At 42.1% G+C, this 27,461-nt stretch overlaps 1 protein-coding gene across 1 annotated transcript; it reads left to right on the top strand.

Moving 5' to 3' along the window:
• Positions 1 to 479: 479 nt before the first annotated feature.
• On the top strand, positions 480 to 27,419 carry NRDC (nardilysin convertase). Its single transcript, XM_082765773.1, has 31 exons — positions 480 to 814; positions 4,821 to 5,142; positions 5,328 to 5,409; positions 6,288 to 6,441; positions 8,152 to 8,225; positions 9,643 to 9,738; positions 10,601 to 10,723; positions 11,670 to 11,727; positions 12,688 to 12,761; positions 12,956 to 13,025; positions 13,405 to 13,482; positions 13,940 to 14,060; positions 14,142 to 14,200; positions 14,831 to 14,885; positions 16,259 to 16,363; positions 16,659 to 16,782; positions 17,324 to 17,410; positions 18,056 to 18,175; positions 18,932 to 18,983; positions 20,156 to 20,306; positions 21,383 to 21,510; positions 21,836 to 21,998; positions 22,680 to 22,711; positions 23,009 to 23,147; positions 23,617 to 23,664; positions 24,024 to 24,076; positions 24,675 to 24,758; positions 25,469 to 25,559; positions 25,870 to 25,986; positions 26,221 to 26,310; positions 26,595 to 27,419. Exons 1-31 carry the CDS (start codon positions 492 to 494, stop codon positions 26,790 to 26,792), a joined length of 3,471 nt encoding a protein of 1,156 aa, XP_082621899.1. The 5' UTR covers positions 480 to 491; the 3' UTR covers positions 26,793 to 27,419.
• Positions 27,420 to 27,461: the final 42 nt, after the last annotated feature.

Below are 27,461 nucleotides of genomic sequence, written 5' to 3'. Positions count from 1 at the left end.
GCCACGTGAGTGGCATCCGTTTGGGCCAATAGGCGAAGGGAATGAGGGAAGGGCTGGTTGGTCGTGTCGGGAGGGAGCGACATCTGCTTGGGCCGGCCTCCGCAAGGGGCGGTTGGACTCATCCAACGGGCGGGGGGGATGGGGGGTGCGGGTGTCAGCAAACACAGAAGGCGGCCACGATGCCGGACCCCGATGGGAGAGAGCGGGGCTCTGGGATCCCCTCTGCCTCCCTCCCTGCCTTCACCCCGCTGCGCTCCCCCCATCGCCTGCTTCCCCCCCCTCTTATCCCCCCCCGATGGTTCCTCCCCACCCCCACCAATCACCGCCCGCTCCGGCCACGCGCAGCGCACGGGGGCCTCCCCGTTTCCCCCACGTGACGCCGCGGCGGGCGCTGACGGGACGCGGGGCCGGGGCCCGCCCAACCGCCACCGCCACTTCCCGGCGGGGCGGGAGCAGCCCGCCTGGCAGCGGGGCCCGCCGGCCGGCCGCGCATGCGCAGATTCGCGGCAGCCTTCGTGAGGAGAGGCCGGGCGGCGGCGGCCGGGACCGGGAGCGGGCCGGGGCCGGGGGTGTCGGGGGGGCGGCGGCTGCCGCCGGTTCTCGTCAGGGCCCGGCCGCTGTGGGCGGCCATGCCCGGGAGGAACAAGGCGGCGGGCGGCGGCGGCTGCCCCGAGGTGCCGGGGGGGCAGCAGGCCGCCGAGGCGGGCCGCGACGCCGCAGGCCGCTCGCCTCACGGGGACGAGGAGGAGGAGCGGGGCGCCAACCTCGGCGACCCCGACATCGTCAAATCGCCCAGCGACCCCAAGCAGTACCGGTGAGCGCCGGGACGGGGCTGGGCGGGCTGGAGGCCGGCTCCGCTGCCGGTGAGGGCCCGGTGCGGTTCCCGTGCCCCCCCTCCGGGCAGCTCGGCCCCAGGAGCGCTGATCCCCAGCGGGAGGCGGTTGTCCGGGGAGGTCCCGGAGCGGCGCCGAGCTGAAAGCAGGCTAAAACCGGCAGCAGCGGAACTCTTCCCATATAGAGAGGTTCCAGGCTTAATTACAGCTGTAAGCGGAGACCCTGCGCTGCCATTTTGGTGGTGTTTTTGCTCGGTGCTCCCATCAAACCCCCAGGAGCACGGAGAAATGTCCCGGCCCCAAGCAGCTGGGCCTGGGTGAGAGGCTGCTGAGCGCTGCGGCCGGTGTGAGGCAGCCCTTCTCCGAGGGATGCTGTAGGCAGGTTACCCAGCCTCTGCGAGATGTGCTCTTCTAGCTCTACCCTTCATAACACCTCCACTGTCTCCCCAAAGCCCAGCCTGGAGCTGAACTGTGGACTCGCAGTGACACGGGCTGTAGTTCCCTGCTGGCTGCACGGGGGCTGTGCCCATTGGCTCTGGGGAAAAACTTCCTCTGTTCTGGTCCTACTTCCCTGCTTCTTCCTCCCCGTTTCTGCCTGCCTCCCCTGCTGGCATTCTCGCTCACGCTGCTTTGCAGGAGGTGTTTTCCTGCGGTTTGTAGCTACAGAGATTGTCAGGTTAGGAAACTTATGCCTTTGCTACCTGGAATGGCAGTGTGATGAAGCTTGGGAAGTCCACTGAAAACTGGCAATGTGCTCTGAGGCTCAGGAACCTCCTCCACATGCAGGGAATTGGAGAGCACATTTGCATGCAGCATAGAGTAGACAAATACCGACGTCTCTCAGATATCCTGCTCTCGGTACTTAACAGACGTTTTTCCAGCTGGAAGCCAGGAGTCGCATCTTTTCAGATTGATTTCTGTGTATGGGAAGCGAGCCTTGCACAGACACAAATGTCTCCCTTAGGAAGACAGCATTGCTAAAAGTAAAGTATACCTTTGTGTTCCGAACCCTCTAAGTAAATTTAAAGATGAGATTTAACGATGTATATACAGTTTCTCTCCTCTGTTCTTGCATTGGTGTTGACGTATGCTGCAGGCCGTTCACAGTTGATTTAATTTCTCTCTGTGAACATGGATCTTAAAACAACTTCTCACTGAATTACCATCTCAAACACACCATTCATAAAAGCAGAGGAATTCTGACAGCCTGCAGAATGTATTCTCAAAAGTGGGTTTGCTGGGGCAGAAATGATCATAACCGAAATTGCTTCTGTTGTTGGAACAGTCTCTCAGAGCTAAGAGTGGGTAGTTAACTGGACTTTTTCCCAAAAATTGTTGTATTTAAGTTCATCTTTATATGGGATTTCATGAGTTTGTATTGCTTGTTTTGTGTAATTTGAAAAATGAAGACATTTCTCTAAGTGTTCACTGTGCATTATTACGTATTTCAGTATTTTCCTAACTGCCTACCATTGATGTAAGAAAGTATCTCAGTGTGAGAACAGCAAGCTATTCCAGCTTACCCAGGATGTATCTTTAAGAATTTGACTTTTATATGTCACAGATTCTTTGTATCAATGTCTGTACAGTCCTTTTAAAAAGCAATGGGACTACGCTTGCTTCTCTTGCTACATGTGACTGCGTTTTTCTTACTGCATTTTGCATACTAATTGATACTTCTGTATTGATTACACTTGTTTTTTTCCATTGGACTGAAACACGGAAAAAGAAAAGAACACCGCTGTTAGTTGGTGCCTCTGCTCAGCACGGCCCCAACTGTTCCAGGTGCTCCTTCAGTGGAATCTGAGACACTTTGACAGCAGCATGGTTAAAGTGTTACCGTGCTTTCCGTGCTAACATGTAACACTGACAAGCCTGAAGATGAGTAATGTCAAATTAGTGTAGCCTGCTGCCTTAGTTTAATGGCTGCTTGGGGAAAGGAGAAATAAGAGCCTCTGGTACACCTGGCTGTGCAGCTTTATGGCAGTCCTTGTGGAGGAATAGCACCATAGTGGTTGTTCTCTGCCTTCTGTGCCTGTACTGACCCAGGGAACTGAGTGCTCTTTGTGGGATGTGGAAGCTGAGGACAGCTACGCATGGAGGTGCAGAAGGTGCTGGGCCTGCTGGAGGACATGCTGTACCTGCGCTGACTTGCACCATCTGGGGCTCTTGCTTGGAGTTCTCCAGAGCCTGAAGCACCCGAGCACGCGGTGCATCTGGTTTGTAGGGCCCTTGCTGTATGCTCAGGAGTGCTGCAGCTGCATAATGAGACGTAGGGTACGAGCACGTTGCTATTCAGACATTCCAAACGTGTGGATGATTGATCTTGTACCCAGACATCTTAGCATGGATCTGGTGCTATCTGTGCCTTCTGCCGTTAATCGCAACATCTCTGCACATTAACACTGCTGTGGGTTAAAGCAACAAGAAAGCAACTGTGCTTTCATGTGGTTGGATCAAATTCATGCTGTTCAGTGTCCTGCGCTACACGTGGTGGGTGTGTTAGTCATTCTGAAACCCTGGGCCAGAGTGGGTGCTGTCACTTCCACATCTGAGGAGCAGTCACAATTCCTGAACTCAACACAACTCTTAAATGTTTGGTCTTCAGCTTTTTTCGTAGACTTGATAGTCTAAGAAGTGTGATGTGTAATCATGATATTCTCTTTACTGCTTTCACCCATATATTTCCTTGTGAAATTCAGCTGATGGTGAAGCGCTCCGTGCAGCAGGTCTGTGGGCTGCAGAGCTGTAGCAAGTGTCTTGCATCTCTGTTCAAGAGTGAAGCTTACACTGACTTCAGATTTTGAAATGAAATACTGATAATAGCACACACTCTTACTGGTGCAAACTTTGAAACTACATAACTATAGCAGTGCATGAAACAGGAAGGGGGAGCTTTTGGGAACCGTGGATTTGGAAATCAAAGAGCACACATTTCACTTTTCATTTGCGTATTTACCCTGTAGCTTGATCTGCAAATCTACTTTGAAATTTCTGCTGCTGAGTTAAAACAGTGACCATGCTGTAATGTTTTCATCTGACATAAACTTACTCTGCTGTTCAGATTTCTCTGGGAAGGCGGGATGAGCCCGTGGGTTAGTTTTACACCACCAGGGTTTAATGGATCGGATACAACCAGTGTTAGGTTGGATCAGGTATTTTCTCGATCCATAATTCCTTTGTTTCTGCAGCGCAGCAGCTCTCAAAGAGGGTGCTCCACCTCACGTGACAAAATGTGGCCGTGTCTATTCCTGATCTGGCATGAACTTTCACTGCTGAGAGCTCTGGTCAGGCAAAGTATCAGCACTAACTGTCATCAGCCTGAGGAGCTGTAGAAGGGTGCTGGATAGGGATTTATACATACACGTGTACATACCTAATTTATGTAGGGATGTCCACACGTGGATGTAAACACAGAGCTGTGTCAGTTGACTCCTGATGGCAACCCACCCAAGTCACTGTGACTTTTGAAGGCTGGGGAGATTTCTCCTCTCTAACATGTGCCTGCAAATCTGCGGATCCCATCTGATGGAAAGCATTCATAAAATCAAATAAAATTGAGTCTCCAGGGCCTGCTTAGAGGCAAAACCAAAGATCTTAATTCTGTCATGTAATATATGTTCACAAGAGCCTGCCAAGCATAATAGGGTGCTGAAGTTTGGGTTTGCCTATTCTGAGTACATTAAGCTTTCTCTAACCAGGTGCTAGTAGCTCAGATATCTCACAGAGAGAAATAAAAGCCCAATCAATGTCCTTAACTGTATGGGCAGAAGGGCTTCTGCTGCTATCTTGAATTGCTTGCTTCTTTCAGCTGCTAAATATCAGAAGAGTATTTTTGCTTTTCCATTCTGAATCTGCTCACCTTCTTAGCTGCCCTTACTTCATTGGGAAGTCTCAGTTGAAGAAGGGAAATGTGGAAATTTCTGTGCTTCTGAGAATTCGGATTTGGGAAGTGAGTGCATTCATTGCAAACAATTTTTCTTTCAGGTATATCAAACTGCAGAATGGCCTGTGTGCACTTTTAATTTCGGATTTGAATTACTTGGAGGGTGCCCCATCTGCATTGTCTTCGGAAGAAGAAGAAGAGGATGGTGATGAATCTGAAGAGGAAAGTGATGAAGATGACGACGACTCTGGAGCTGAGATCGAAGATGGTAGAGAAGGGTTTGATGATGAGGACTGTGATGAGGGGGATGAGGGTGAGGACAATGATGGAGATAATGAGGATTTCAATGATCCCGATGACAGTGAATTAGAGGAGCTAGCTGAAAAGGAAGAGACAAGAAAGAGAGGCTGTACAGAAAAGCAGGTATGTATTTAAAGCTATAGAGTGAAAAAATATTACATACAGAACCTTCTTGTGCTCTGAAACCTTGTGATTAGGCATTCAGAGTCATTCTTTTTATTATGCCTGTCCTGATTGATTTACATGTCTGTCATTTTCCTAAAGTATTTCTTGAAGCAGCTTTTACTGAGACTGTTGTATTTTCTCAGTCTGCAGCAGCCCTTTGCGTCGCTGTTGGCAGCTTCTCTGATCCCGAAGATCTGCCTGGATTAGCACACTTCCTGGAACATAGTACGTATCTGCCTCTGTTTCATCTTCCCCAGCTGCAGTGCAAAGTTAGGGATATCTAGCTCTGGATGTCTATGGCATTTTTAGTGCCAATTCATATTTCAGCTACCTAGAATTTATTTTTATTAGTTAAATAAATGTGTTTTTATAAAAATACTGATCTAGTCAGGAACTCTTAATGTGGGAGAGGGAGTCTCATTCCCTTTGGCAGGCTGTGCCAAATGTACGCTTTTCTGTTAACCACTAAATGTGGGGATGAATGCTGTGAAGTTTCTGACCAGACATATCCATAAAGGCTACTTGTGACCTATTGAGTCCGGTCATACCTAGAAAGGCACTGTCTATTTGGGCCTTCTGCTAAAGGCAGGTTACTCTATTTATTGGACAGGTTACTCCAATTATTGGTCTTCTGTTAATTGCTAGAGGAGTGTACCTTCAGTTCTTGCATATTTTATTTAATTTTGATGTTGTTCTGAAATGCTTTGTGTTTAAAAAAAAAAAAAAAAAAAAAAAAGGTATGTTTTAGCCTGGGTTGTTGCAGATGAGCAGTAGAAATGGCGCTGAAGTACAGAAGATGTAACTTGTGTTTCTTGCCGGGGGATGGTTTGTCTAATCACACCCTCAGGCTGTTTGTTGGCATCGCTGGTTCCAAACCTGAATCTGGCATCTGCTATGGTCTTCTACGTCATGTTCAAAAATGATGTGAGAAGTTAGAATTCAATTTAGCCTTGGATTTGGGCCCTGTCGAAGTCAATCCCTGCAGGGACCGTGTGTTAATGCCTGCTCGGAGCTGCTGTGTCAGCTGGGCTGGGGGGCTCCTTGCTGCAGTGAGGACTAACAAATTCATGTGGTCGTGGTAATTTGGCTGATTTTCATTTCAGTGGTATTTATGGGCAGTTTGAAGTACCCAGATGAGAATGGGTTCGATGCGTTCCTGAAGAAGCACGGGGGCAGTGACAATGCTTCAACTGACTGTGAGCGGACGGTCTTCCAGTTCGATGTGCAGAGGAAGTACTTCAAGGAAGCGCTGGATAGGTAACTGCCCGCAGGTGCTGGTGGTGTGTGCGTGTCCCTGGTGGTCAGTTCTTTATTTTGGGGCTGGCTGCTGCTGAACTTGTACTACAGAGACCCCACAGGGACTTGTACTACAAAAGAGGGTACCAAACACAGGGAAATAAGATTTCCTTGTGGCTATCTGACTGATGTTGTAGTGCCTGCGGTAGCTGCTGTGTGGTTACCTAGGATCCGTTTGCAAGTCTTACTGCAAGCTCTTTGTCTTGCCATTCTTAAACTGGTGGCTTTGATGAAGTGAGAAATGTTACCCAGTGCGACAGCTGTTTGGAGGGGAGGTGCCCCCAGAATCCTGATGATTCATCTGTTGAGTATCTGTCCTGAGTTTGGGGTTGGCTTTTGATTATTTTGTTTCCAAGTCTAATCTATCAAGATGGGTGGGAGGGTAGCCTTGAGTGTTGTGGTATGGTGTACGTGCCTCAAAAGGGTTCATTTAACCCAATTCTGATTATTCAGTGAAATGTGGATCTTTTGGGGGTGAAGTACTTACCTTGCTCTTTTGTGCTGTGAGGTACATTAGGACAACGCTGCTCCACCTGTCGGAGTGGTTTCCTTCCATGAGAAGAAATTGTTCATTCATGAGGCCATGTCAGCCAAATATTCCTGATGCTGTGATTTAGCTCAGGAGGAAAGTAAGGCAGACTCCACTGTGAATTCACTTTGATCAAAATATATTTCTCTGATGAAGCCAAGATCTAGTATTTGCACATTTTGCCAAGTATTGACTTAATCTTACTTTATTAGGCTAAATTCAGTTTTCATTCACAGATTAGTCCAGGCTTTAGGTGTTTGAAAGTGAGAAAGAATCAAAAAATATAATTGCAGTTGGTCACAACAGCTCACTTGGTGTATTGGAAACATAGAAATTAGGAGTTCTGTCAGCTGTGGGATAACATACAAAGAAACTAAGTGGATGTTGCTGGTGATTTCTGCCCATTCAGTCAACTTGGGAATTAAAGAAAGATATTACATTTCAGTGGTCTTTAGTTTAATTGGTTCTGTAGTCATAGAACTCTGTCAGCAATGTATTCCTGCTAACATTTTGCTTCATCAAGTTCCATGAAACATTGAAAAAATACAAATAAAATAGAAATAATAGTTTGTCTAGCAGCCTTCTGCTGTCTCCATTCACTGCAGACGTGTCCCTTGCCATTGATCTGCTCTCTAGGGGTATAGGAGAAGAGATGTATCTGCAGGTGTCTGAACATTTATGGTAAATGAAACTGTAATGGATATAAAAACTTATGTTTCTGGTCATAAATCAACATTTCTTTTTATTTGGAGTTAGGAAGAAACTTCCTTGCGGTTATGTTGTTTGTAACGAACAACAGGATTTTTCTGCATTTTCCCTCTGAAGCATCTGATACTGGCCACTGTTAGAGCCACAATCAGACTAGATGGATCACTTGTCTGATCTGGTGTGATTGTTCTTGGGATGTAAATGCCCTCCTCCTGCACAGCAGCCTTGCCCTTTGCTTTTTGATGCTATCAGAGAACTGGCTTTTATCTCTCCTTAAGACAATACACTCCAGAACTGCATAATTTGTAGTGAGGCACACAACTTTATAAACTAAAAATAATAGATGTTGAGTTTAGTTGTTGTGGTGTTTTGTTGTTTGTTTTACTTTATCTTAAAAAACACTGAGGAAAAGCACATATTTTTCTCTTTCATAGGTGGGCACAATTCTTCATTCACCCGCTAATGATCAGGGATGCAATAGACCGAGAAGTTGAGGCTGTAGATAGTGGTAAGAGTTTCTTCTTCTGTGCGTTTACATCTTATAAGACCTATTTTGTAGCATTGCTTATTGCTTCCTATTTGGGATTACCTTTCTGAACACTTCAGTCAAGTTCATCTAACTCAACAGAGAAATTAAACTCTTGGATCTCTTCTTAACTTTCATGGGTACCAGTGGCTATTAGAGGAGAAAGACTGAGCATGGTGCCATTACTGATAGAGCTTACTATCTTATTTTTTGTACTGATAATTAATAATCCTAGGTTATTTGGCAGTAACTGGTAGGACAATTACATAAGCATGTGTGTAGTTTTTAATGAACAACATGCCTGTAGCTCCAGCACAGCCCCAGTGCTCCCCCCAATCCTATGTGTTTGTTATTATTAATACAGTAAGTCTGTGTGATTGTACTTGTCTCGTTCTCCTAATGCCTATAATAACTACAAATTTGCTTCACAGAAGGAAGTTGGCACAGAAGTGAGTGGAGTGCTCACTTGATTTTTTTAATACATAATGAATACTTACAGACTGCCTATAAAAGCTCGCTGCTTTAGAATAAAAACCTGTTCCTGGCAGATACACTGACTGGTTCAAATATGGTTTCGAAGTCTTTTTTCTCTCTGATTAAAAAAAAATGGGCAACTTGATCTTTGCATTTAACTAAGTGTCAGTATAAACAAGGACCTGTCTTGTGATTTAAGGTGTAGTTTCTTCAGCAATTTAAGCTAATTTATGCCTTCACTTGCACTACCTTCATCATGCAGTTTTACTCCTTGGCTTGTACTGACACTGTAGCAGTGAGCTGTCAGGTAACTGTGTCATCTTGAACTGGCTGCAGAATAACCTGACCAAAAGAGTTTACAGCTCTGCTGTGCATGTTTCTTACTACCAGAAGAACATGCAGTTGGAGAGGGTAAGTTTTTAATTTTCAGCAGAAAATCCCTTATTTGGATTAGTGTAAACTGCAAAACTTCATTTTTGAAAACTGTCTTGCTCAGTTTTCAATTTCTCATTTCATTATTATGCTAGAAGTTACTCCTTGTGTTATGCAGGAGGAACAGATTTGTAATTGATCTCTGGCTTTTTGTGCAGGGCCTGAGTGTAGAATATTGATGGCCTTGTGTTCCCATTAAATTTAACAGATTGAGAACATTCAGACAGGACAGGCTGGGGCTTTATATGCTTTTCCTGTTTATCCCTTTCTTTACTTCTCAGCAATGAACTACATTTTTTTCTCTTCTCTTTTCTTGGCTTATTTTCATTACTGCTAGCAAGTCTTGTTTCTTATCCTATTTCACTATTTCATCATCCATTAAAACAAAAATATTCCAGGCTGCATCTATGTTTTTTGTTTTTGATTTTGTTTGTTTTCCCCATGGGAACATGACCTCAAATTTTGATTCATGCCACTGCAAAATCTTTAACAGAGTATCAGTTAGCAAGACCCTCCGACGCAAACAGAAAGGAGATGCTGTTTGGGAGTCTTGCCAGGCCTGGACATCCTATGAAGAAATTTTTTTGGGGTAAGTTCTGAATTAAAGTTTTAAGTGGTTAAAATTTTAAATACTTTATAAGATGCACTAACACGAGCTGTCTTATCACAGCAAGCATTACCCTTTCTCAGAAGTATGAGAGCAATTACTCATTTCACAGCAAAGCCATTGGGAATAAAAGCAGCTGCTTGCTTCTTAAGATATTTTTCATTCTGGTACTGCTTTTTGCTGATGTTGGAGCTGGGTTGCCCTAGGCATAGAGTCACGTAACTTTCTGCTAATGTAAAGGCAGCGTTCTCTGAGTCACCTCTGTCTTGTTTAAGCTTGTTTTTGCTATTAAAAATCCATGGATAAATAACATATTCCTGGATTTTAGTCTAATGAGGCTTTTCAAAGTAAATAATTCACTGTCAAGGTTGCAGAAGTAGACCTTCAGTCATGTGAGTGAAGGGAAGCTTGTTCTTCCTATGTAGGGCGGTAGAGTCCCTCTGAGAACTCTCTCACTTTCATGATGCTGGTGGGTATATAAATTATAGTGGGATGAGTAATAAAGATGGCCAGCTTTGAAATGTAGATCATTTTTTGAAAGTTGTGTAGTGACATATACGAAACATCATTTTTTCCCCTCCCCTGCTCTGCAAGTTCCATTGGCAAGCTGGTAACAGACAATGAGCTGTATAGTACACGGTATGTGTGATCTGATAATACAGGAGGACTTTGCCTTCTCTTGTCCTAGAAATACCAGCTGTCCTAGAAACTGGAAAAAAAGTAAATTTTGGTTAACATTCCTCTAACTCCAGATTTCTCAGTACTTTTAATATGCTCACCATGACCAGGAGAGAAGAAATTCTCAGTATGTCTGGTCTTGACTAACCACTTTTAACTTTTACAGGTAATGCAGATACGCTCAAACATGAGCCTAAAATGAATAATATTGATACCTACACCAGGCTGAGGGACTTCTGGCAGCGCCATTACTCTGCTCACTATATGACTTTAGTTGTCCAATCTAAAGGTAACGTCTGTTGTTCCTTATAAACAGGCTCATTGCTGCTCTTGGGGTAGTGCTCTTAGAACTAGTTCAGCTTTAGCCCAAGCCATGCTAGTGGATTATCCTGTCCTGCAGTAGGTATTTAGATGTGGATTTTAGCCTGGTTTCCAAATGAAACAAGACTCCAGCAATTGTGCTCTTTTATTACCATCCTGACACTTCTCGAGAAGTTTTTAACTAAAACTGATGAATAAGTTCCATATAAACTCAAAAGGTAAAACCTTAGTTATATTTAAAAGAGAAACTTGTGGGATTGTAGAGTCAAACCACTGAAAATGACTTTCCTTGCTGGGGCTCATTCAAGAGAGGTTTTGAAATAACAGACTGGGAAGAAACTAGGAAGTTTTTTTACTCATAGACTGAAAAATTCTGTGCAAATAGAATTGTGTTTCAGCAGAGAACTTCAGACCTATGGGTTATTTCTGCTGAGACGAAAGGAAAGAAATTGCTTACAAGTTAAGCGGGTAGTGTAGAGTTGTGTTGAAAATAAAGTTGTGTAAGTGCAAGTTAGGTTTGTGCTTAGGGGTTTTGTTGAGAGCCTAAAACTTATTGCAGTTCCCATCCGTGAAAACTGCTTTATATGTACTGGACATAGGATGATTGGATGCGTCTAGCAAGTACGGTTGATTTTTCAGATCCCTAAGTCAGTAATTCTTGTTCGCAGTCACACCAGGTACTACCAGAATTTAAATCCTAGTAGTATCAGCCCCACTTTTTGGAATAGTATACAAAAACAGACATAGTGAATATTAAGAAATGACTCAAACCAGTTTAAAGCTTATACTTTGCAACTTTGCAATTTTAATATGTACTGACTTGCAGTCTCTTTAAAATAACTGGTGAGATAAGATAAAAAAATTGTCTTCAGGAAATTTCAGGAAATTAAATTTATTTTTTATTTCCTCAATAGAAACACTGGATACATTGGAAAAGTGGGTGACAGAAATCTTCTCTGAGATCCCAAATAAGTAAGATTTTTTTGATGCATAGAAGTATTAAAAATTATAAAATTATCTGTGCTTAAAATCACAGGGCTTTTCATTTTTTTAAATCTCTTACAGAATATGTTAAAGAAATTAACATTTGTTTATCCTTATCCATAAAAAAATAATGGCTAATTCTGAAACTTAAAGACTGCTGTTTAATTGTTTTGAGGAAGATTTTGTTTATGCATAGTAATCATTTAACTTGCAAGCTGTGTGGTGCTAACTTGCAGCAGTGTTTGTTTAATTTGTGCTCACTCCTTGATTTTACGATAAATCATTTAAAAGTAGATTATCATTTCATATTTCTTATTTTTGCTTTGTGTCAAAAATAATTAGAAACAAAATAAGATGATATCTTGAATTTAAATGTTGTCATTAAGGTGGCAACTGATCAGGACTTGATTTTTTTTTTTAATAATTCACCACCATGTGCTATATAAAAAGAGGTTTCTGCAAAACCTTAACTTGGAAATAACTTTATTCTCCCTTTCATTTTCCTTTGTTGCTTGATGTTTATTTCTGTGGTGCGTAGAAAATGCTCCTGTAAAAGTCTAATGCTATGCGGAGACATCTGTCTTTCTCACCCCTGTCCTTCTCTTGCTCCTACTGCACAAGACAATCCATCTTGAGTTTCTTACTGCGTTTGCTTTCCCAACAGGGAAAGGGAAAGCCAAGCTTTTTCTTGTTACTGCCTTGGAGGGAAGGAGAGGGAGGAGTTGACAGGGTGTCTAAATCTTGGGTAATTGCTCTGTTGTGTTGGCAGAGTGCAAGTGAATGACAGGGTTCCTTCCAGTTTGGCTTGGGTGGATCCTGCATTGCACCCTTTGTTAAGGGCCATTTTCTGCTTGTCCGGTGTACCGCCTCTGTGCTGACGTCTGGTGATTATCTCAGTGTAGCCTTGAGTCTTTGCCAGTAACACCACACTTTAATTTTGCTTTCAAGTGGTTTGCCCAAACCCAGCTTTGGCCATCTGACTCAGCCTTTTGACACACCAGAATTTCACAAGCTTTACAGAGGTAAGTAAAATAGGTCTGTTTGAATATTTTGAATACATACGTTCATATTTCCTCTGTGTTCTGAAAGGATCTGTGTGTTTTGTAGAATAATTGTGTGGTTCTGAATAACTTTTAACCATTCTTTCTGCATTATTTAAAATTTCTTTCCTATTTCTAATCATGTATTTATATTCAGTAAATTTATTTCTGTTTAGTTGTTCCAATCAGGAAAGTTCATTCATTGAGTATCACCTGGGCCCTTCCACCACAAGAACAGTATTACAGGTAACGTGATGTTGTATTTTCCTTCTACCATGTTATCTTGTGAATAATTTTACTGGATTTCACAAGAAACCAAAGAATCACATTTATTTGTGTTAGATTACTTTGGTTCGGCTAGGAGAACATCTTTAAAATTAACTGAACTGATGCAAATGCGGTTCTTTTTATAAATTGGTGCACAACTGATTTAACGTCATTCCTCTCTGACTCGTATCAGTCATCATGTTCTGAACTCCCACATCCGTAGCTTGTTATCCTAATGCTACCTGAAAATGTAATAATTGTCGTAATGAAACTGTATTATAGCTGCTCGTACAGTGATTTGAATTCCTCCTTTAAAAAGTATTACCTCTTGGCATTTAATTTTTAAATTTTCTTTTAGAGTGAAGCCTCTTCATTATATTTCCTGGTTGGTGGGACATGAAGGCAAAGGAAGTGTTCTTTCCTTTCTCAGGAAAAAGTATGTATTTTTAAGCTTAGTAATTAAATGCTTTGGTATGATTAAAATAAAGGCAAACTATTTCTCACAGATCCTTCTTTTTTTTTTTTTTTTAAATATATAAAGGCGGGTCAAGTCTGCCTTTTTCTGTGAGCATTTTGTAGTGATATTCTTTAAATTGATGATAGTCCCAAGTGAGAAATAAGTGGTTTCTGGTTTGTGGTCTGTGGATCAGTAGCATCTGTGACTGATTTTTAAGAGATGTCCCAAAGGTAACTCAGCTTTTTCTTAAATTAAATTAAAAAAATGTTTTTTCTTAAATTCTGTATCCTGAGGTTCACATCTTTATCCTGAAAAACTTTGTGTGACCTTGTAACAAATTGGAAGCCACTGAAGTAAAGCTATGATATGCTAATTGTAACTAAGCTTAGATAAAGCTGAAATGAGTAATTAATAAGTGTCTTTAATTCTTCCACAGATTTTGGGCTCTTGCATTATATGGAGGAAATGGTGAGACAGGATTTGAGCAGAACTCTACCTACTCCATCTTCAGCATTTCCATAACTTTGACTGATGAAGGTTACAAGCACTTCTATGAGGTATGTTTTTGTAACTGTGACTTGATTTGGCACTGTTTTCCTAATGTCTGGAAAGAATAATCTGTTCCTTTCTGTTTGCAGGTGGCTCATGTTGTGTTTCAGTATGTGAAGATGCTGCAGCAAAGAGGGCCAGATAAAAGGCAAGTGGTTTGCCACTGCATCAGCTATTGGCAAGACCATTCCTCTCCATTAGCCTTTTATTTGTAGCATTTATGTGTTTTGGTGGGTTACTAGAGTAGAGCTGGTTGGTCAGTAGTAAAGCTTGTCAGTACAAAAGTTAGTCAGTAGAAAAGCTGTGTGGGAAACGTTACAAGTATTTAAGTTTACAAATGAAGTTATTAAATGTTCATGGTTGTTTCCTTGTGTTTTTAGTTTGGTTTATTGTGATCAATTCCTAATTTTAATAAGGTGAACTAGTTGTATATGTAGGGTGTGGTTTTGCATTGATTTAAATAAATTTTGTTGAAAATCTGTGGAAGTCCGTGGTGCTCTGATGTTAGCCTTTATATTAATTTGGTATCAGTATCTGACTCCTTGTAGTTAAGTCTCTGCCTGTTCGGAAAATAGCAGAACTTATTGCTAGTTGTGAAATGTCCTTTTGGAGGTAAAGGAAGTATGTGTAAGATTGCTTCTAAGTCTAGTGCCAGAATGAATCACTGCAGAGAAACTCACCCTTGATTCCTTTCCTAGATGACTGTTTTTTTCAGTTTCTCAATAATGCTATGAAGTAGTGGAAGAAATCCACTTATTCTCTCCTCCCTCATTTACAGAATATGGGAAGAAATCCAGAAGATCGAAGCTAATGAATTTCACTATCAGGAACAGGTATTCATCCACTGTTTTCTGTTGGCATATAGGTAAAGCATAAACAGGATATTTTTTCATTTAAATTTTGAACTATGTTTTCAAAGTTCTGTATGACTAGAAACGGATTATGCACTTAAAATAATGAGGTTGTTTTTCTGAAATAATTGTCCTCAACAAATTGGGTTTTGTTTTTTGTTTTTTGTTTTTTTTTGGTCATCTACGTAGGCGCTCTTCAACTTCCAGTAATCAGACCCTTTTGTATGAGGTTCTGTGCCCATTAATAGAGCTCTGCCAACTGTCTGGTGCTTTTCTGTATTTTTTCTGTAATTTCTGTTGCTATTAAGCTGTTTTTGCACTGCTGATTTCCAGGAACAGAAAAGCAGTGTTGTGTGAAAGGTGTGGCTAGTGACCTGGCCTCACAAGGGCTAAGATGCTAATGATCCCCTTGTCTGCTCTTAGAACAATACACAGATAAATTTGGTTTTGTGTTAAGGCTTGCTTGGCATATTAATATAATAGTTATTAAAAATCTTAGCTGTTTCTATTAAAGATAGAAAATGAAAAAGCAAGGAATACAAATTCTACCAAGGTAACTTCATTTTTTTCAATGTTGCTAAAACTTTTGGGAAGACAAGTCCATATATTCTATATATGGCTTGAAAACATCACTGAATTTTCTTGGTTTCTTTAAAGTACACAGATGCAGGAAGGACAAAAAAAAATAGGAAATATTGGAAGGAAATATCGGAAGAGTTTCTTTTCTTTCTAGATACTCCAAGTCCTTTCAGACACTTTTAAGATCTGCCAGTCTGCACTGAGCATCAGGATGTTAGAAACATCGTTTTTAGCAAATCCTTCCATCTGTAACTCTGCCTTCAAAATAGCATATGGAGGATATTGAGTGTCTTGAGTGGCCTTTGAGTAACAGAGGAAAGTGGTATTTGCAAGTGATACAGACAGCAGGGACCACTGCCAATAACCCTAAGTAATACATAACAGAGTAGAGGATTTTTCTGCTAGGAACAAGTTTCCACCACTTGCCAAGTGCATTTTTTAAATGTGGTGTTTTGTTTTGTTTTTCATTGCAATACAGCTTTTATGAATTTGTTAACAAAATGGAATTATTAAAAAATTAGAACTGCCTGTCTTCTAGCAAAAGCTTTCCCCAGCACAGTAGTTTAGGTAAATAGGCATGAGTAGAAAGGTATTTTAAAAGCTCATTTTGTAATCAACAGAAAAAACACTCTGCAGATGTTCAAAATGCACAATTCAACAATTCAAATGGTTTCATTTTTTTTTTGTGTGTCTGACCGATCAAGCTCTGCTTAAAACAGAAAATCGGTATTTTAGTTTTCTGATTATGTGAAAAATAGCTTTTTGTTTGTTTTTAGACAGATCCAGTTGACTATGTGGAAAACCTCTGTGAGAACATGCAGTTGTTTCAGAAGGAGGATTTCTTGACAGGAGACCAGCTTCTGTTTGAATACAAGCCTGAGGTAAATGTTCTTTAAACTCTGATTACATGTTTTGATGTAGGGAAAATACAGGCATACTGTATAATATAGGCACATACAAGCATGCAATTAGGCATATTGGTGGCACAGGTTTTGTACTAATTGAATCACTTTTTATATTCAGAAAGCACATCTCTTCTTCTTTTTTTTTTTTTTTTTTTTTTTTTTTTGTAAGTTTATGATGTCTTGTTCTTCATACGTTCAGATTAAGAAGTCTCAGCTGGGTCAGGCAAAGCCACAGTTGCATTTGAACTGAAGTGTTGTCTTGAACTTGCAGATCATTGCTGATGCCCTTAACCAGCTCAGTCCTCAGAGAGCCAACCTCGTTTTGCTGTCTGCTGCCAATGAGGGCCAATGTCATCTAAAGGAGAGGTGGTTTGGAACACAGTACAGCGTGGAAGGTAAAACAGCAACAGAAACATAAAGAACGTGTGATGTATGCATTAGAGCTATTAAAAGGGTGACAACACAAAATGCAACCACATGGAAGCAGGGAAATGAATCCTCAGTGCTAACTTGACTTCATCATCAGTCAAGTACTCTGTCCTCCTGTAATTGTTCTTTGTTTAGTGTCAGTTGATTCCTGCTCCCTGGTTTACAGTTGTAAGGAGGCAGGGATCCCAGTGAACCCTTCACTTGGCTGCAATTCAAGTCCTGAACAGGGAAATGAACACACACAATGAAGGACAGGGTGGCTTGGCAGCTGGGTTACTAATGTGGGCAGGCCTGATTTAATTTTGAGTAGGACTGCTTCAGTCCTGCTCCAAGGGAGCTGTTAGGAACAGATTTAGAAAAAGTTGTGATGAACCAGGTGACATGAAGAAACTCTTACAATACTGCAAATGGTCATAGAGACAAACTAAAAGATGAGATGATTTGTCTAGGAAATAGGAAAGCATTAGCCTTCCTGCTGAACTAAATGCATTTCATATTTTTTAATAGATATTGACAAGTACTGGAGTGATCTATGGGCCAGTGACTTTGAATTAAATCAGGATTTACACCTTCCAGAAGAAAACAAATACATAGGTAAGGCACCTGAGCATGAATTAAATCTTCCCCTAGTAATTTGTTTGAGTTTAATGTGGTTTAGAAACAATCTTTAATTCCATCTGAACATCAGCCTGACTTTGAAAATTAAAATATCTGGGAGCTCTGTTCACTTGAATTTCATTTAATGCTCTCTTATGTATAAATTTGGGAACTGACTTTTTCTAGTACGTAAACTTGCATATCATACAGCTCTAACAGATCCCACAGAATCTGTGGACTGTGAGAGTTAACACAGAACTGTGGATGCATAAATAGAGGAATTTTATTTGCTTAATCCTGCTCGTTTTGAAAGTATGTAAATAGCATCTGGCTTTGTCGCCAAAAACAAATAAAATACAAACCCATAATTTACAGCCTATATAGAACATTACTATTTCTGCCTAGCCAGTATTCTGGTGTGAAAACTGAAAAATGTTTTTCATTTGGTGTTCATTTGGTCATTCATTTTCAGTGCTGTGAAACTCTAAATGTTCTTTGGGCCCAGGGAAACATATGCCGTCATGTATAATGTAACAAACTGGGAGGGGAAAAATGTATTTTGCTGATAAATTTGCAGGCTTTTATTCATATAGCCTGGCTGTGTCTGACTTCCAGTTTTGGTTTGTTTTTTGTTTTTGTTAGCCACCGACTTCGCTTTGAAAGTTGCTGACTGCCCTGAGACAGAATATCCAGTCAAAACACTAAGCACACAACAAGGCTGTCTCTGGTACAGGAAGGATGATAAATTCAAAATCCCTAAAGGTAAATGAATTCCTTCTCTAAGAATAGGAAGCCCCTATTTTTACCAGCTGGAATTTATTTCAAGGAAAATAACTCACAATAGTCTTCACCATTTATACTGAAGTGTTTACTTCCAGCTCTTCCATGGTCCTTTTGATATATTTATTAGCTACGATAAAAGAGAAGCAGGTAAACTACCTTGCAATAAAGAAACCCTGCTGATTACTTAGATTAAAAGGTGGAATCACTGAAAAATACTGGTTTCTTCTACTGTCTGTGGACAGAATTTGGCATACAGAATATGTTACTGAGACAGGGGCTTGAGAGGAACTTGAACATCGTAGAAAAAACTTGTAGTTTCTTCTACAGAAAGAGAAAGCTACAGCCTGCCTTTGAGACAAATGTGGAAAATATTTTGCTTTTTTCAAGCAAATTTTTAAGCAGAATGTCATTATTTTTAGAGTCTGTTAAATGTATGTTTTGTGGAATTTTCTTAGAGTTGTTTTGATTTTATTGGCCACACCACGTGAGTTAGTTTTCTACCAAGTGCAGCTTTATGTTTGTTAATATTTGGTATTTTTAAGGAAAGCTTTTGAAGTGGAAAAGAGAAGGCATTTGATGATGACTTAATAAAAGAAAAATATGTTCTTATAGCTCAATGACCATTTTCATCAGGCTTGAGTTGTGACCAAAGAATAACCTGATGGATATATATCACTTTGGAAAGCTGTCCCTTGTTATACAATTGCTCATGTAAGTCTCATTTTTCCCCACCAGGTTATGTTCGTTTCCATCTGATCTCACCGTTGATACAGCAGTCTGCAGAGAAGTAAGGATTACATTATTTGTGCATAGCTTGCAGTATAACTATAGGCCCATACATATTGAAGAAACATGAAAAGAGACTGATTTTAAACTGGAACAGAAAATTCCAGTTCCTTTTCTCACCTTCTTGCACTTTCCTTCTAGTTTTTTTCTGCAGTTTGGCAAGAGTGGTTTTGCAGCAGGCTGTTGGTTACTGTAGCAGAGAGGTGTGTTTGAGATGTGGTGTGTTATTCCCCAGCGCAACTGGAAAAAATAATGTAACAGCAGCAGGGTGCATGCCAGAAGGAAGTGTTTAGAGAAGGAATTGGTCCTGAAAACTGCACAGTCACGTCTAAACTAGTGACCTGGCAGCGTGTAGGAGCAGGTGAAGGGACTCACGGCAGCATTTAGAACCCTTTGGTCCTCAAACCTCAGGGTTATAGCTCTGCCCGTGCTATGCTTTTGCTGATCTAGCATTGCTATTTGTAACAAATTTCACAGCAGTTTTATCCTAAGCCGCTTGAGACCTGCAGGAAGAATGTTTCAGGAATGTCTGTATGAATCTGGTTTCATCAGGGCTTTATTAGTTTGAACTTTGAATTGGAATCCAGGCAATAACAAAAATCTGAAAGAGGACAGGACAGCAATTTGCACATTGCAGTCCAATTCACTGTAACTTATTTATTTATTTACGTCTTGATAGACAATGATCTCATTACTCAAGTCTTAAGCATAGCAGAAGCTTTTTCAGAAAAAAAAAACAGAGACTGGCTATCCTCCATTCCTTTACACAAAAGTGTATCCTCCGTTCCTTTACACAAAGTGTAAAAATCTATTTTTTTTTGTGATTATTCAACATTTCAAGCATTGGCACATTACTATGTGTCAATGTGTCTACTTTGAAGAAATCTAAAATCATGTGAAGCTGGAATTTTATTCATTGCAAAGAATAGTTGAATGTCAAAATAATTTTTAGTAGTGTCATGTGCATTCTGGATGAAGGGAAATTTGCATTTTGTATTTCCAGATTTGTTGAAAATTGGTTTTGAATCTCCTTTTACTTAAGTATTCATTTCTCTTAGAGAATTTCTTTTGTGTACAACCGAACTTGTTGGCCTTGATATTTTTTCCTCCTTTTATTCTTTCATTTTTTCTTTTTTTTTCTTTTTTTAATCCTCTGCTCTTTTCTCCCCACAGCATAGTATTGTTTGATACGTTTGTAAACATCCTTTCCCACAATCTTGGTGAACCAGCTTACGAAGCAGACGTCGCTCAGTTGGAATACAAGCTGGTAGCTGGAGAGCATGGCTTAATCATTCGAGTGAAAGGATTCAATCATAAACTACCTGTAAGTACTGCTGATCTTCTAAACACTTTTATGGATGCTTCTTTTCTGCATATGTGCTTTTTCTCCTTGCAGCTGGAGCTTGGCTGGGTAGACCTTAGAATGTTTAGATGGGGCATCTTAAATGGGAAACTTGTTTCCCTGTTCAAATACATGAAATGGCAGCAAATGCTCTTTCATGGCTTACATATATTTTATTCACTTACAGAAGCTCAAATTACTGACTTTTGCCTGGCTTAAGAGAAATCTTCCTTTAAGTAATAACTGGATCTCCATTTAGACTATAATAGCTTTTCTGTTAAAAAGAGAGATGAGTCTCCCATATTCTTTTAGAGTTAGAGCCTTGCTGTCAACAAGCTAAGGCTATTTGCATGCTGTCTGGAGAAATGTCTGAAAATAGCTTTGTTTACAATTTCATTTTGGAGATACAGATTCTGAACACGCTTATTTTGGATGCCATTTTTCTTTGTTGGGTTGTTAGGACTTTACAAGGATTGGGGGATCCCTGATCCCATTCTGTGAACGCTGGCCATGTAACACCTGGTAAGCACAAATGGAGAGAACATACAGATGGAAGAGCAGAGAACCACCAAGCTTCCTTAGGCTTCCATTGCAGGGCTTGAGTGGAGCTTTAACAGGACTGTCCATCATCTCTCAGACCTGTTAATATGAGATATAAAAGAAAAACACAGAGATGTAAATAGCATGCTCCAAATATCCTTTTTAATCACAAATGTCACTCTGTTCTGATCTCATTGTGCTGGCCAGTGATAAAAAGAAAAACTAGAACATCAAATCAGTAGTGTTGGAGTCAAAGGCTAGGTTTGTTTCAGTAGAATGTGGAAGCTCCTCTTGGTTTGTAATACTGAGCTTACTTCATTCACTGACTAAAAATGCTATCCTGTGGAAACTGTAATTTGGTGTATAATTATTTAGTGAAAAGCATCTAGCAGAACTGAGGAATGTGCTTTAGTAACAGTGGCTTTTGTGTTGATCAATGTTTTTTTTTAAATTATTATATAGAAATAAGTTTAAATCTGTCATTTCAGAAAAATGACTTTAAACTGTTTTCTTTACAGCTTCTATTTCAGCTCATCATTGATTACTTGTCTGACTTCAGCTTTACTCCAGCAGTTTTTGAAATGATAACGGAGCAGTTGAAGAAAACATACTTCAACATCCTCATCAAACCCGAGACTCTAGCCAAGTGAGTTCTGGGGGAGGGCAAGAGGTGGCTGTACAGTAACTGTTCACAGTAAGTGTGGGATTGAGTGGATGAGCTCAGAAATCGCTGCTCTGAGCTCCTGGAGATTTGTTCCAGGGTTAGCGGTCAGACTGGATGCCCAGGTAGCTGCCGTTCTGGTGCCACCTGCAGCCAACAGCAGGTGCTGAGGCAGGGCAGGGTGAGCCCATGGCAGTGCACCTGGGTGCCATCCCCCTGTCTCCTGTACGTTCCTGGGTCAGAAATGGGATCTCCTGCATTAAGCAGCTGTTGATGGCTTGTGGTTTTGTTTTCCTTTCTTGCATTGCAGGGATGTGCGTCTGCTGATCCTAGAACACAGCAGGTGGTCCATGATAGACAAGTACCAAACGCTGATGAACGGCCTTTCCATTGAGTCCCTCTCCTCCTTTGTCAAGGCTTTCAAATCGCAGCTCTTTGTGGAGGGTCTCGTACAAGGAAACTTCACGAGCAGAGTAAGTACAGCTTCAGGAGCTGAGCTGCACTGGAACTTGTTCTGAAAATGGACTTAAACACAGCTGCAACAGCTCCTAATGCTCACCAGCAAGCTGACTGCCTCTTCTGTACCAACAAACCAGAGGCTTGCTGGTGCAGGGCAGCTTCATCTCCAAAAACTCAGGAATGCTCATGCATATGACTCTCTGAGGGGTCTTCATAGCTGCCCACTTATTTATTTATTTTATTTTATTTTCAGGAATTTGATTTAAGGGGAAAATGTGATAGAAATATGCCCTGCAGCCTTTTCCCCCCATTGCCACCATTCTGTATAGTTTGATGTAGTACTGATATTGATAAATATTATTGGTTTATTTGATATTGAGAAATGTCCATGGTGGAGCTGATGTCCGTGTAAGCTCCTTTTGCACTCCTGTGCACCCCTGTAGGTCCTGGTCAGTTTTACTGTGTCTCTTCCTTGATCCTTCCCGGAGCTCCAGCTCTGGTCCCAGAGAGGGGCCCTTTGTGTGCACCCTTTACTGTGGCATTGGCTGTTGCTGTTCCTCAGGCTTCTGCATTCTCCTTGCAGAGAAGTGTTTTAAAAACAAAAACCTGACCGAAGACTCTTTTCTATTTTGTTTGTGGCTGTGAAATGGGGCTAATAATTCTCTTATGAATAAAAATTGTATTTTCTCTCCTAGGAAGCAAAGGATTTTCTGAATTACGTTGTTCAGTGAGTATCTGACTCCTGCACCATGCATGTGGTAACTGTAACTGAAGTCAGGATTCTTTTCTGGAGAACGGGGTTGGGGTGGGAGCAGTGCAGACGTTCCCTTCTCCCTCCCAGGGTACAGCGCTGCTGGCAGTTCAGGAGGTGACCGTTGCTCACAGCATTATAAGCAGGACGTTGTTCTGGTGTGGGGGTGGGGAAAGCAATGTCAGTGTGAGAGTGTAAATGTCTGGGTGTTGGGCTGGTTTTGGCTGAGACGTGAGCAGGCGTCTGACACTTTGCTCTTTGTGCTCCCTTCAGAAAGCTCCAGTTCGCTCCCCTGGCCCACCCCTGCCCTGTGCAGTTCCGGGTGGTGGATCTGCCAAATACACACCTGCTCTGCAAGGTGAAAACTCTGAACAAAGGGGATGCCAACTCTGAAGTGACGGTGTATTACCAGGTACGTGTCAGCTCTGTGTGTCCCTCTGGTACCTGCTGGTGCTGTAGTGTTACGTAGGTGTCAGCTGAGAGAGGTTTCTGGACAACGATGTTACAGAGTGCACCAAAACCCTGCATGAACACAACACAACGCGTGGCCCTCCTGGCTAAACCAGGTGTGCTCTCACTGCATGTGGCACTTCCTGAAGGCAGCACCTTCCACTTGTGGCCTTGTTCTTGTAGCCTGGTGTTGTGCTGTGGTTATTTCCTGGTGTCCCTACACTGAGCTCATGGTCCTGGGGTGAAACCCCCCACCTCAGTCCTGCAGGCAGTACTGGGCCCCCTCAGAGACCAAGCATTTTTCGGTTGTCCCTGCTGTGAGATGTGTTTAATGCTTTAGTGCAGCTGATGTACGTCACACTTGTCACCTTGAGCTGGGCTGCAGCTTTTAACTCCATGAAATCATCTGAAATTCTTCCTTTTCTTTGTAGTCAGGTGCCAGGAGCCTAAGGGAGTACACCCTGATGGAGCTGCTTGTGGTAAGTTAGCCGTCATGGCTCACAACCCGTGACATTTCTGTACCTGCAAATGGTGCTTAGAGCTGAGATAAGGCCTGGGGGCTCAATGGTATGAAGGGGGGAGCGTGTGCCCGCTGCTCATTCTCATCAGACTTCTGAGCGTTTGGGACAGGATACCCAAACGGCTGCTGGGGAGGGCAGCTTGGAGCAGTTTTCTTTACTGACCCAAAGACAGAGACCCTTCTTCATTCAGCGGGTGTAGCTGGAAAGGCAGCAGTGCAGTTTTTTCCTGTGTTGGGATTTGTGTTTCTTGGTTGAGCCTGAGGGGCAGCTGCAGAGGAGCATCACCCCTGCCATGACACATCTGTGCTTTGTTTCAGATGCACATGGAGGAGCCCTGCTTCGACTTCCTGAGAACCAAGCAGACCCTTGGGTGAGTTCAGCGCTATGCTTTTGATGTTCCCCAGTGTTGTTATCTGGAACCCTTGCAGTGGTTAATTCCTGCCTTGTTGCAATGGGAACAGAAACGTGTAACCCATTAAAGCCACAGGCACCCATTGACACCAGCTGCAGCTGAGTTGCTCTGGAGTCCCATAACAATTGGTGTCTGCCACTGGTGTGTTAACCTGGAATTACTCAGCACAAAGTTGTTCCTTCCCCTCCTAAACCAGCTCGCTGTTCCCCAGGGCTGCTGCCATAGCAGCTCTGCGGTGGCAGGACTCCCTCAGAGGCACCTGGCCGCCCCACAAAACCGGAGCAGGGGAACAGGCCTTTCACAACCTTATTGTTGTGTGTGGTAATTCCTGCAAATGAGTTCAGAAGCAGTTACTCCGTCAAGCTTAAAAGGGTTTCCCAAAAAATGAGAAGACACAGAAGTGTATTGATGCAGGAAATAATGGGAATAAGACTGTTAAGAATTTGTATGAGATTGTTGGTGTAGTACCAACACTGTTTTAACTTATCCCATATCCTGTAAATGAAAATTTAATTGTTCCTGTGGAATGACTTTTTAATTTATTTATTTTTTTTAGCTATCACGTGTACCCCACCTGCAGGAATACTTCTGGGATCCTTGGCTTCTCAGTCACAGTAGCAACCCAGGCAACTAAATACAAGTAAGTGTGTAACTGTGGCTGCTGTAGACTAAGAAAGGCTTCACTGCAGGGCACTTACAGCACGTGGCTTTAGGAAGTGGTGCTGAAGGAGGAGGTCAGCAGCCCTTGTGTGAAGGCTGTGATATCTGGGCCTCATTTGTCTCGTGAGGTATCAAACTACGTGTGACCATGTCTACGTGTATTTTGTGGTGAATTTATACAGCAGCCAGCTGAGAGATTTCATTTAACCGTCTATTTGTTCTACTGGAGCCAATGACAGCTGACTTCAGTTGGCTTTTGCTTGCACTTTTGAGCGCACCCACTCCCATTCAGAGTTTGTGGCATTAACGTTCAGCTGCTTCAGGCCACCAACTTCTGCTCTATTCATGTTGCAAGGCTGAGGGCGGCAGCTGGGGCCTGACAGCACCCTGCAGCGCGTGCTGCTGCTGGGCATGCTGCAGGCCCTGCACCACGCAGCTCTTCCTCTTGTGGCTTGGTTATATCACATCCCTGGGTTTGAACAGGACTCAGTATAGATAAAAATCAGAGCACTATTTTTATTCCTCACTATGGGGGAAAACAGAAATGGTGGTGTTCATAGATGTGGGAGCTTTGTTTGTCCTGCTGCAAACATTCCCTTGGTTGAGGACTGTTCTGCTACCTTATCTCTCAGTATTTTTGTTGTGTTTTTTCTCTGCCTGAGCTGATTTAATTTTTTAACTCTCATTTAGTTCTGAATTAGTTGACAAGAAGATAGAGGAGTTCCTTTCTTGCTTTGAGGAGAAAATCAAGCATTTAACTGAAGAAGCTTTTAGCACCCAGGTAAAAGTCGATCATGAGAAGTTTTTTCCTTTAATTGCTGACACCTAAAACTGAAGGCTTCGGTTACACTAAGCCAATATTTTTCTGAGGTCCCAAACAAAGGACCGACCTTTAGGTCCTGGCTCTTGCTGCATGCGATGCTCATTCTCTAAATAGTTGCCCCTGGACATTTCCAGAGAATTTTGAGAAAAACGAACTGTCTTGTGCATGCCATTTGGGTTTTCCTTTAACTTCAGTGAAAGGTGGCTGATAGATGTAAATTGAGGTTGTTGAAACCTGTCAAACCTTTTTTTTTTTTCCCTAAATATAGGTTACAGCTTTGATAAAGCTTAAAGAATGTGAAGATTCCCACCTTGGAGAAGAAGTCGACAGGAACTGGAATGAAGTTGTGACCCAGCAGTATCTCTTTGACAGGCTTGCCCGTGAGGTAGGGAGTTGCTCATTGTTGTCAAGCGCTGCCAAACTGAACGCTTGCATGAAGCTTTTTGCAGCAGTGTTAAACACAAAGCACAAGTAGCTGGTTTTATGCTATTAGAAACATAATGAAGTAGAAATATGCTATTTTTAAAAGGTCTAACAGAATAGCTGTTGTAGAGAAACCATTTTTATGTTTAAAATGACGTGAATTGTCACTGTGCTATTTAAAACCTCTGCGTTTCAGATTGAAGCTCTGAAGTCTGTTACAAAATCAGACCTGGTCACTTGGTTTCAAGCTCACAGAAGCAATAACAAGAAAGTGCTCAGTGTACATGTGAGTATTTCTCGTTAGCTCTTTGTTACCATCTTATGACATGCCAGGCTTTGATAACCTCAGAGGGGTTATCCCAGTAAGGGATGGCAGGAGTCACCTTGTCTAACCTTTCCTCTGGTTGTTAGCCACACTACTGGCTTTGTATTTCCTACCTGTCTAACTAATACTGTCCTGTAGATTGCATTGAAGTATCTGCATTTAATTTTCAGGGCAGATGACCACTGAACGATACCCATATTACAGCATCTTAGAGCCAAATTGTTTTATGTTAACTTTTTTTCCAGGTGGTTGGCTTTGGAAAGCACGAAGGGGATGCAGAGGTTACAGCTGTCTCAGAAGTACAGAATTCTTCATCTGGTGAAATACCTCATCTTACTTTCTTGCCCCCATCTTCCCTGATGACTAACGTTACTTCCATCAAGGACATCAAAGCTTACACATCAACTCTCAACGTTCTCCCTTACCATAAGATCTTAAAATAAAAATGACATCGTGCCCTGCAGTAACGTGTAATACAGGTGCTTTCTGCAACAACCAGTCCAAACCTATTTATTTCTATTAAATCAGGGCTGTAGCGTTAGCTGGGACAAAGCAGCTTCCCTCAAGCAGTCCTCAGCCAACCTTCCATTAATCCCCCACGGTCACACCAACAAGGCAGCGCCCTGAATTCCAGCTGGAGAGAAGGGTGAGCGTCCCCTGCCACCAGAGAGATGCTGCGTTCTCCTTTCCAGCTGGCTGAAGGTGGGGGCTGCCTTTGTGCGCACACAGTCCTGGGCATCGTTCCTCCAGTGCTGTAGCAGTTAAGAGCAGTAAGTACGTCTTCTCCCAGGAAGAATGCTGTAGTTCTCCTGCAGGAATTACAGTGGGGGGAGGGGAGCACCCCAAGGCTTTAACTTCATGCTGCTTTTTTTTTTTTTAGTTTTTCTGTATGTCCAGAATAAACAAAACTGAGATGAAATCAAATAAAAACCAGATTTAACTGTGTAAGGCAAAATAGTTTGATTGCTACAAATAGTTACTTACTCAAACATAACTTCAAGCTAAATCAGAGAAAGGCAAAAATTCCCCAAGTGCCAGGCAGTAGCAATGCAAGGCCAGTGTAGTTTCCAGAAACACTCCTGTGGGTGCTGCAAATTCTGCTCCTGTTGCTA

Source organism: Aythya marila (assembly GCF_965140915.1).
Source record: "Aythya marila genome assembly, chromosome: 8".
In the NCBI taxonomy this organism is placed as follows: Eukaryota; Metazoa; Chordata; class Aves; order Anseriformes; family Anatidae; genus Aythya; species Aythya marila.
This window is presented reverse-complemented; position numbering and strand designations above follow the sequence as displayed.